The sequence below is a fragment of the Ciona intestinalis genome, chromosome 3 (genome assembly GCF_000224145.3).
Source record: "Ciona intestinalis chromosome 3, KH, whole genome shotgun sequence".
NCBI lineage: Eukaryota > Metazoa > Chordata > Ascidiacea > Phlebobranchia > Cionidae > Ciona > Ciona intestinalis.
The window spans coordinates 170728-182385 of NC_020168.2; the positions used below are offsets into that span (position 1 = coordinate 170728).

The following is an 11658-nucleotide window of genomic DNA, read 5'->3' on the forward strand; positions in this document are numbered from 1 at the left end:
TATAAATAATTTTTTAATTAAATATTTTTTGTATGAATTTTACATTTTGCAACAGTAGGAATTATGAAAAGCGAGACGCGTCTTTAACCGCAAACCACGTGTTCTGTATTATTTTGATTAGCGGCGCCTTTTCGGCTTAATAGGAACGCATTCTCGTACGCCTTTCTCCTTGATGACGTCATAGATGCTCGGGCTCGGGCTCGTGCCGAGCTTTTCGTTGAAGCTCGGCGCTCGGCGAACCCGAGCTTTTTCAACTTCAGCACATCCCTAGTCAATTGTATGAAATTTGTAACAGACAAAACCAAATCTAAAGAATGATATTATGTTAAAAATATATTTCCCCTCAAACAGCATTGCCATTGTTTTTCAAAGTGATTCTATTTAATTTTCTTTAAGTATTTCATATCAACTGATCCTGAATGTCAATTCGTTAGCAAAATCTAAACTAAACAAAATCACATGGATTGATATGTGTATAGAAAAAACAAACAAGTTTAAATAAAACAACATCTTACTTTTGCGTTTTTCGCTTCACCCACTGCAGCAAAGCTTTCTTAGCAGCTCCTTGCCATTTAGCTTTAGCTCCTTGCTTCTTCTTCTTGGGAGGAGAGCCATCATCGGGTCCCACACAACTGTCTAAGCTCGATGTGCTCTCGGATAACTCGCTTGTGAAAACTAAATTGTTGGTGATTTCTTCAATCTATAACAACAACAAAAAAATGTTTAACTAAAGTCAAGCAGAAGGGTAAATGCGATAAAACACAAATTTAGCAATTTTTATTAGGGTATATATATATATATATATATATATATACAGAAAGAGGATATTTTTTTAAGAAAAGGTTTGTTTCAATCTAAAGCACTCTAGTCAGTTTATTACTATTATTAACAAATTTAAATTGTCTAATGAGCTTTTTTAGATTGACAACACGAGAGCAATAATATGTTTATATAGTTTTTGTAGAAAATGAGCATTTATAAATGATGTAAAGACAGAATTAGAATTGCTATATTAGATTGCACTCGTGAGTTACAGGATTGCCTTGTGAAGATAATATATAATGTTTCCTATTCTTTAGTATAGGCAAGCAAAGAACAGGTTGGTGGAATTGCTATGAATTGAATTGAATGATGAAACAAATTGGGCGAAAAATTGAAAATATAACAGCGGATCATTTATGTATGAAAACAACATTACACAAAAATACTGCAGTGAACAGTTTGAACTTTATGCCATTTCTGTGCAGCGTGTAGTAGTTACAGCACACTTTGAATTGAATGCACCTTGTTTTGCTGCAACTTTAATACATGCTGTATACATTGATAATGTGTTTCATGCATTACACATGGCATGTGGTGATCCTACGCTTACCTGAAGAACTGGCAGTAACGTTTGTCGGATCTTTAATTATCATAAATAACTACTTGTTAAACAAAACCCTTATATATTAGATCACATATATAATGTAATATAACTAAAGTATAATGTCACCCATTGCTACCACCAAGTTTGGTTAATACTTAGTGTTTAATTAACCATACAAATCATTCTAATAGTAATAACCAAGCTAAACTTTTTGAGTTATGTAATGATAATTGGTAAATATAACACTCAGTGATACAATATATGTTACAGCAGAATATATGGCATACACATACAACATTATGTAGTACTTCTAACCCATCTATGTACGAACTATAAATAATTATATTATATACATTTGTGTACTGATTTTCTTAATATGTGCCCAGTGTCCCAATAAAACAGAAACAAGATATGAATGCATTAGCATGCCTGTGGCATATGCTTATGACTCTTGTTGCAGAGAGTTGAACAAAATAAGACATAAAATCAAACCAATATAACTTATTTTATTGATGGAGCTTGACCTGTACACCAAAAACATGAACACTTTCCAAACTATATATTACACACTTATCCACCATTTCTCATCATGTGCCCAGGGGCTCAATAAGACAAAGATATATCCGCACAAGTGCACACCTATGGCTTATGCCTACGTGCATTTTTATTCAGGCTAATTGTTACAGAGAGGTGAACAAATGACATAGAATCAAACCAATATAAGTTTTAAGCGATGGAGCAGGCCTGTAGGGGGTTATAGTGGTAGGGTGTAACTCAAAGATGCAACAAACCATAAAAGGTTAAGAAACAACAATTTGTATTATCAATTTATAATTAACTTTAGTAATTCACCTGGAAATAGAGGATAATTGTCCACAGCAGTCCAAGTATCATGGGTGGTTTGCCATCCACTATACCAGCTGGATGGATGTTTACCAGCTTGATCTAAAAAATATAATATGAATATATCAATATATACTTACCCCATATATATATATTTCCTTTTAAATGAATGTCCAACTTAATGGTTAGGTTTATACAAGGGGATCAAATTTTTAAAAAAGGAAAAAATGATTTATTTAGGTTAATATTATTAGATAGATTATCGATATATATATATATAAGTATTTTAACCCAACTTTCAAGTTGTATGATTTACCTTTTTAGATTCAAGGAACTGAATACATGTTTGTATGTTGCTAAGGTAATGAACTCGCTGCAATCTGTTACCGGACTCCCCTTGCTAAAGTGGAAGCAAAAAGAATAAGGAATTAAAAAACAGATTTTCAATGGGAGAATTAAAATTGAGCCATTCTAGCAATTTATATATAGGGGTACTAAAAGACTATAACGCAATAAATTTAAAAATGAAACTGGATTATTTTTTTTGCCTCACCAATAAATGTATTTAAATAAAGAAACAATGAACATGTACCTTTAAATATGGCATACAATGAATTCCGTAACTTGAATTAGTTTTACACCCAGAGAGTAAACAGTATATAAGTAGCTATGGTAAAACTTGTTAACACACAAAGAGCTACCAACCAAACTGTTAAGTAGGGAATATTTACCAATCGTTCTCCTGATAATAACTGCAGTAAAATACGAAGTTTCGTCCCGTCTTTTAAGTCAGTAAAAAGATCAACTATTTCCATAGGAGGTCGCCACTGTGGGTGGGATTTAACATTAAATGATTGAACAATAAGGAAAGATATGTTATCCAAATATACTCTAACTTATATTGTGTTTTATGTTTTGGAGTGGAATATGATCAACCATAAGATTCAAGCCCAACCTTAAAGAGAATCAAGCAGTATAAAATAAAGTAAGAAAAAAATATAAAAAAACTATAATATAGGCTAAAAAAAACAAAAAAATCAAAACAGCAAAATTAAAGTAAGATATATATATATATATATATATATATATATATAATACTGATTAGCCATTATATAGTGGGGTGGGGAAAGATGGGACACCTTATCATTCTATTTTCTCGCCTCATTTATTAGTAAACAAAGAAAAACATTCAACGAATTGTAAAACCGTATTCTAACGACTCCCATAGATCGGTGTTAATTGTTTAAAACACGATCAGGATATTTGGATATTATGTGCTAAAGGTGTTCCATCTTCCCCCACCCTACTATATAACAAACAAGTTTGTTGTTTGTTACCACCTTGCATAGATAGGCGTTCATCCAACGAGTGAATGTTCGTTTCTGGACTTTCTGTTGTTCATCTGGAAATGAAATATGGTTGATTCAATTATAAATGCTAATAGTACAATAATGATTGTGGTAATTGGCCAAACCCCTGGCCCAAATCCTTAGACCAATAGCGTGCAACGCTGTGAGACTTTACCCACAAGGAATAGAATAATACGATGATGATGCTACTGTAGGCAAAACATGTTAGACTGTATTTTGATATCAGACTGATAACGTATGTTTCATAAAATACAAGTTGTTAGACTGGAATTTTGTTGGTTACCTATTTCGTAGCATAAATCATGTTAATGATATAGGCCTATTAATCAATTCTAATAAACTTATTTTGTTTTGTTCATAAACTCACAATAAAAGTTGTAAGAAAACTTAACTTATAGTCTTAACTAATGATCAAATTACAGTTTTCATTGATAAATAGAACGATTTACAACAAAATAAAAATTTCTATGGGGCATTGTGATGTAACAATAGAACAAAGAATGATGTTCAACCAATTGTGATGTCACTACTATTTCATATTTCCCGCTCAAACTTTAAACAAGCTTCCCAACACTGGGTAAACATATATGATATATTACGATGCAACGTATTTAAACACTGTTCAAATATTGAGTAATACCAGATCTACTGTTAATGCGTTGACTATGATGATGCAAACCAAAGATATCTTTACATTGTGTATTATAATATGCCATAAAATTTACAACATGGCCGCTCAAAATAAATAAAAATATTTGACTTTATCATGCTGTGGCTAAGGTTTAATGCCCAGACATGTCAGGACAAGGGTTTTGTTTGGAAACGTTTGGTTTTCATTGCTAATCAACAGAGTTAATGATTAATCAATGTCACAAAAGGTAAACCTAAATAAGTTTTGAACAAAACCAAACACTATTTTCCACTGCCTATACAGAATCAGATTAATAAATTTTGTGCTTGATTAGAATTGAAATGTAAACAAATACATAAGACTGTTTATATAAAAAAGTTATATCACCAAGACGTATTAAATTCAATTTTAAATAAAAAATACTCATTTGTAAAAAGAATATTACAAGTTATTAAATATCTTGGAGCACGAATCTTTACCTATTTATCACTTTCATTATATAAAAAAATAAAATAATAATAAGTTTCAAAAACATTATAAGAGAACAAGTTGTAAGAAGTTCCATTATAGTGTGTATCATGGTGGTTGACACATTCCATTGGTTGCTATGGAAGCCATTGAAATGACCATAATCCAGAGCGGCAGGTCTAAGCTTGTTAGAGCTACTGTGATTGGTGAATGGCTAGTATATCAAGTGTTTGCTTTGGCTCTACGTTTCAATAGACACAAAAGTGTGCGGGATTTCACTGATGCCAAAACTATTATTATCATTGTTTAATTGAAAACTTTGCCCTACTATATTACGGCGTAAACAATTTGTGGTTATTAAGTGGAACTGTAACTTAAAGAACCAACAACTGTATATTATATTTATAGAATCGTACACATTTAGTTGACAGACTAAAGACTGGATAAGATATTTATTTTTCATGTACAGAATTGTAACTTAATGTGCTAAAAGTGGCAACAAACAGACAAGAAATGAAAGACTACTAATGTAGTTTTTTTATCAAAAACAGATGAAAGACTAAATAGTAGCCCACATATTACAGCTTCAATATTTCAATGAGACACAACATAAGTATGATACAAGTACATACCATTGACTTAATGTTATTTCTAATAGCTAGATTAGGTAAGATGAAAATATGGGTTGTATATTAAAATTACAGCAAACATTATTTCCAATACTTAGACACAAAATTGTAGTGGTTAACTCAAAGCTTTAGACAATTCACGTAATTTAAACAAAAAAATGGTAAAACTAAAGTAGGAATACATTGCGTTGGATAAATGTCAAACTAAAATTAAAAAACAAAAAGGGTCGGTTCTCGGTAAAATAAACTTGGTATCCCTTACTTTGTAATTCCATGACAACTTTAGGAAAATTATACGAGTTTCGTCCGATGTTTGCGGAAGGTTGTCTTCGACGGGGGAGACGAAGATCAATCTGTATTAACATAGATATCATATATTTATATTAACATAGATATTTATACATATATATATTTTATATCACATGTACTATTATAAATAGGTCTATCACACACATATATATATATATATTATAGATATCACATATATTAAGTTATTAACATATATAATATTAATAACGCATCTATGTCACTTTTTTTCTTATGTATTAACATACTTACCAATACCATATACATTACCATAGATGTCACATAAATATAAAAAACAAATGTAAACACAAAAGGTCTGGCACCAACACTTTACATATTTTTAAACAATATTATTGTTTACCTAATTTAGTTTTTTTTTATTAAAGTTTGAAATATAAATACATTTTAAGAAAGCTTTGTTGATATTTTATATAATGATTACTGATTGTTCTATTATGATATATATTATAATATATAATTATAACGGTAAAACGGTTACCTCTTCCTGTCCAACTTGCAAGGACTGTCTTGATGCCATTTTTGCTTGTTATGTTACGTTTGCAAATATATTAACTTAAACATTTTAAGCATTCTAAAACAGAAAGAGAGTTTTAAAATCTTTAAGTTTATTGATCATAACACAATACAAAAAGTGGTGTAACAGACTTTTTAAATCAGAAGTCACTGTTCTCGCAACCAAGTTAACAATCAGAAATATTGTGCTACCACTACCAGGCATAACGAAATTAATTTTTCCAGGTCATCCCATATAAAAACATGGTGTATTTTTGACATTTCGTCTGCGATGTGACATGTCTTGCGTTTTTATACCAGATGAATCGCTAAATGATTATTAACAATCACAATATAAAAAAATAAAATGACCATCAGAATTATATAAATTACACTTACAATACTTAGCGAATTGCCAGTCTGCAAAGTATGGCAGTTCCTGACGAGATCTCGCGCGTGCAAGACGGTTAGTTTTCGCGTTCGCGTGTGCTATCATTAAAAATCTGCGTGCAAAGCATGTACATTTTCAAGCCACGTTAGGAAGACTTACTTAATTTAATACGTATTTTTTTTCTTTGTTTAATTAATTCGCGTGCGTAGGACAAATTGTGGCGTGCATAACCGAAAGTCTGTAAAAAAATCGCGCGTGCACCTGCCATACTCTGCAGTCTGGGCGAATTGTAATACATGCATACTGTGCGTCAGCCACATGTTTCACGATTTAAAAACAAGAAAGACATTAGGTGCATGTGCGCGCTATAAAAAGGATTTCTGGTCAGTTTTAATACAAACATAATATTAACAGTTGTCATATGATAAAAAAAACTTGCCACTGAAAAATTCTTTAGTACTTTACAGATTAGGGTGGTGGAAAGTGTTAGAGGTTGGTAGTTAGGGGTTATTAGTTAGGGGCCTGGTGTTAGTATACTGTATTTTGTTTTAACATTGTACTACAAATTGATTAACATATAACTATGGTATAATAAATATGGTGGATAATATTTAATATAATAGGAATATACTGCTTTCTTTAATCAAAACTAAACATATGGCTGTGTAGCTAATAAAATATAATATAGTAGTCAATCTAATTTTGTATGTTATGTACGATTTTCATTTAAAACCACAGAAACACACTAAATCCAATTGCTAAACTACCAACGGTAAATCTAAAATATCTTCTAATCAACGGTAACAGAACACAAATATATATAAACCCAGAACTATCGCTATTTGGAGTGTTTCACACAATATGCGCAAGACGCTATTTAGTTTGTATAACCACATTCATCACCGCCATCATATCTCTAGGGACGCGCCATTTTATTTGAAACTTCAAACGTTACCAGCCAAGCGGCGTGCTGTGCTTAGTTATCCAAACGCGACACTGTGTGGTCGGAACTTTATTTGGGACAAATAATATATTTATTGGTCCCTCGCATGCCGATTTTTGTTTATTTAAATTGAGCAACTGGTGTAATACTGTATTATTATAGCATTGAGTATATGTTAGTTGAAATTATGTAAGCCAATATGGCGAAAAGTGATGGGTAGTCTTTAATTTATTATTAAATGAATTTAAAAACCTTGAACGATGTGCATTTGAATATAGGCACATAAGTGGTATCACCCAAAAATGACAATACAACGAAACATAAGAAAATAAAAAAATATATTGCACCGGAAGTATGACGCCACTTTAGGAAGGATCTATTGTGACTCGAATATGATGTAACAACACGTAATATGACGCCGCTAACGTGGAAAATGTCACAGCTGATGCAGAGATTCAATGTACCAAATAAACACAAACAAATTGCACCACAAAACCAACACACTGCTAGGATTGCTTTTGAAAGAAGTCTCTGTATACTAAGAAACCAATTGATCCAAGTTCAAGTGCAATTATAAAGATTAATAATATTCTGTTTGATATGATGTTTCTACTAATGCTGCGCAATATTCGCTTCGTCTGTGATAACTCATCATCTGTACCTTGTAGCTGAAAAAATAACAAAACAAATATCAAGTGAGTGGAGCATTAATGATTTAGGCATAGAACATACAAGGAAAACAATTCATAATTGTATATTCACAAACAATGCAGGGAACATGCATAAAACCGACATTTTTACATGTTTTCTTTATACAAATAGTTTTAAAGGGGATGTTAATGTTGTATTACCATAAATATTCCGAGAACCACTGGTGTAAGCTGTACATTAATCACTGATTGCAACCAAAGTGAACCAACAAATGCGTAACTTGCTTTATCCTTGCGTAGTCAAAAAACGACAGTCATTATTACACGGGTGTTTATACAGCTTGTTTCAGCGTACGAGTTACCATATTACTGTGTGGGTGAATATAAAAATAGCATACTAATAAACAAATAGCATACCCGATCTCTTGTACGATGCAGTTGCTCTCTCTGTTGGTCAAGATTACCAAGCACTTCATTTCCAATTACTTCACTTTCAGCGGAAATGATGTTTGACCTTGTTATGCTATCACTTGCACGCTGCATGCTTTGTTGGCCCAGTAACATCAGTGACTGTTCGTTGTCCTGTTGTTGTATCATATTATTTACTGTTCATTGCAAACATGTAGCTAAAGCAATTATAGATTTGTAACTGTAAAGGATTTGTACCAAATAGATTATTTAAACTAGATTTTTAATTTGGGTAATGTTTTTATTTTAGCTAGAGTTATAACTTTAGCTAGATTTCCAACAGCACTGCCATGTCTTATTTTTTACATCATAGCAAATTATTGGAAAATAAATTGTTTTTTTATCAATTAAGGTAAAAATATCGAACATCGAGCCTGGTATCCTTCAGTTACAATGCCTAATGACTGAGCCATGGCAATGAATTACCCAGAGACATAAGTAGTGCAACAACCTATAACCCATTAGTGGCCACTGGGTCCAATTAAAGGACACTCGCTGTAAATAGCAGCAGTATTAAGCAAAAGTTGGTATTCTTCATTTATGCCACATATTATAGTCAAATATTAAAACCGGTTAGTTAACTCCCAACCTGGTGATGATTATTTGATGGGAACTGAGATGAGCTACCACGTCCATAACTTGCTTGTCTCATATACGAAGGCTTCTGTTTAAAACATGAAATATTTATGTGAATGTAAATCATATGCACATAATACATGCAAGGCAGTGAGAGGAACAACATATATGAATTGGGCAACACGTCAGCACGTCACTCCATTCATTACAGTGAATCACTTCCTTATGGTGTAGGAAAGTGAAAAACAGGAAAACAACCAAATTTTGCTGTTAAAAGAACAGAATCAAAAATTAAACAATATCTAAAGCCAATTACTTTAACACGTCAACTAATTAGAAAAATAGACAATATTTGGATGCAATCACTGTAACAACTAATGGTAAACTTTAAACTGAGTGGTTCTTAACCTATGGTACATGAAGGTCTTCTAGGCGGTACATAAACACCTATTTAGGTTTACTTATCAAAAAAATTAACAGCCTTTAAGTATAGTTTACAATTTTTGTGCCTACACTGCATTTTTGAATAGGTTTTAATATTTTGAATATATGGGAACTGTAGGAAACAAAGAAAGCCAGAAAAGTTCAACGGTAGATCGAATTTGAACCGAATTTTGGTATTTACCTGTAAATTTAATATGACAGATTCAAGTTCAAATTTAAGTGTTTTAATTTCCCGATTCATAGAAGCTTGGGAGTTAGTTGGTGCTTGATACACCTCGTTTTCAAGATCTTTAACCTATGCAGTTGACAATATACATAAAGCCTACAATATATATTTTATATATTTTACCAAAGCTATTTATTTTAGTAAAAAGTACAAGTCAACAGCTTAATCTTTAAACGATAAAAATTAACACCAACAAAGGCAACAGGCGCCAACAGCAAGAATATATATTAATTTTAGTAATAAGTAGAAGAACCTTTAGCATGTCAGAATCATGCCTTATTTTACTAATATCATGTGTGATTTACATTAGATTGTTTTAAGCCATCATCTAAATATAATTGTAACAGTCTAATCGCTTTGTCTGTTTATAGAGTAGAAATGACTAATGTAAACAAACACTAATATAGTAGGCATAGCATAGCACCATGCTTTTGATATAAACATAGTAGTCTAGTAGTAGTATGAAATTCCTATGTTGAAACTGTATGTACATGTATTTAGAAACTTTTTATAGCTTTTAGGTTGTAAAAATGTTTGCCAGGCAACAATACATTATTTACAAAACTTAAGTGCATGGATTTATCTGAGCATACACTGTAAGACTTTATTATTTCAAAAGTTTTAAGGGTTTATCCCGTTTATGTTGCTTATTTACCAGTATTTGTGCCCGAGTACATTTTCGATTGACTTCTTTTTCAACAATTTGTCTTTCTTCTGCAAATTAAAAAATAACGGGCTATAGATACACTTCAAAATAACATGTAGTCCATGTAGAAATATATAATCTACCATACTAAAATGCATAACCTAGTGGTAACTGATGGAATGTCCAAATGGTCAGCCACACACAAAACATAAACAAAATTAAAATTTCACACAAAGTCACATACATGGTAAATGGTAACTCGTGGTTCATAAAACATAACACCTGTGTTATAGCGACTGCCTGGCCAAATAAAAATAAATAAGTTACATACTAACCAACCAGACACGATGCGTATAAAATAGAACACCTGTGACTGTCGTTGCCCAGCCGGGTGAGGATAAAAAAGTTACATTCATTCCCCCCATGCATATATACTAAAATGAATGGGCTTACTCATTTGCCATTCCAGCTAAAACATCTGTTTTATATTAGATAAGTTACATTCATTCATACACCATTCCATCTTACCTCCAACAGCATTCCTAAAATCACTTTGTTTTCCAAGTTGTTTCAGATCAATAAGAAGACTCCGCAAACTTTCTTTTGTGTCTTCATACAACTCACGAGACATAATAACCTTAACACATGCTTCTGTAACATTTACGTAAATAATGACAAAATGAATGATAAATATTTACAGTTACACAGAAAAACAACCAAATATTATCCCTTAGTTTATTCGCACTGAGCTTTTCAATGAAACTATCCAATATAAATATGTTGTATAAACACAAACTGTATTACAAGTAAATCTTAAAGAAACTTGTGGGACAAATGGTCAAAATTGCAAAAGGCAGTGAAATAGTGTTTATATTGAAATAAATCAGTGCTTCTCAATCCCACGGTCCTAACTCAGTTTTAGGAGCTCCTCTGAATTGGTTGGGTTGTTTACCATAATGGTTTAGAATAGTTTTTAAACTTTTTGCAATAAAAATTTTTTTATATATATATATATATATGAAAAGTTAAATGAAGTGTAGTTTTAAGAATTGAATCGTGAAAACTTTACAATTTTCATAGCTTTACATATTCGTACGAAAACCTCTGCTATTATCTTAGACTTAAACATTTGAGTCATGCCAAAAATTGAGAAGCACTGATAAGATTGTGGTTGGTATATCAAACATA

The 11658-nt window shown here is 31.7% G+C and overlaps 2 protein-coding genes across 3 annotated transcripts in view; both read right to left on the reverse strand.

The window, feature by feature from the left end:
- LOC100181629 (nesprin-1) overlaps positions 1–6207 on the reverse strand; it is a 108649-nt gene extending 102442 nt beyond the window's left edge. The window contains exons 1-8 of the mRNA XM_026833916.1: positions 6113–6207; positions 5570–5660; positions 3550–3611; positions 2941–3036; positions 2526–2609; positions 2219–2311; positions 1373–1402; positions 516–700 (exon numbers count right to left, since the gene is read on the reverse strand). Coding sequence (XP_026689717.1) covers positions 516–700; positions 1373–1402; positions 2219–2311; positions 2526–2609; positions 2941–3036; positions 3550–3611; positions 5570–5660; positions 6113–6151 — 680 coding nt within the window. The 5' untranslated portion in view covers positions 6152–6207. The remainder of the gene's footprint in view (positions 1–515; positions 701–1372; positions 1403–2218; positions 2312–2525; positions 2610–2940; positions 3037–3549; positions 3612–5569; positions 5661–6112) is intronic.
- Positions 6208–7551: 1344 nt separating this feature from the next.
- Positions 7552–11658, reverse strand: LOC100184004 (vesicle transport through interaction with t-SNAREs homolog 1B). Of its 2 annotated transcripts, XM_002130097.5 has the most exons (6): positions 10999–11658; positions 10480–10538; positions 9780–9893; positions 9168–9242; positions 8528–8692; positions 7552–8128 (listed from the first exon to the last, which is right to left on the reverse strand). In XM_002130097.5, exons 1-6 carry the CDS (start codon positions 11099–11101, stop codon positions 7967–7969), a joined length of 678 nt encoding a protein of 225 aa, XP_002130133.1. In that variant the 5' UTR covers positions 11102–11658; the 3' UTR covers positions 7552–7966. The 2 variants fall into 2 exon arrangements, with proteins under 2 accessions (XP_002130133.1, XP_026689775.1); XM_026833974.1 differs by lacking the exon at positions 9780–9893.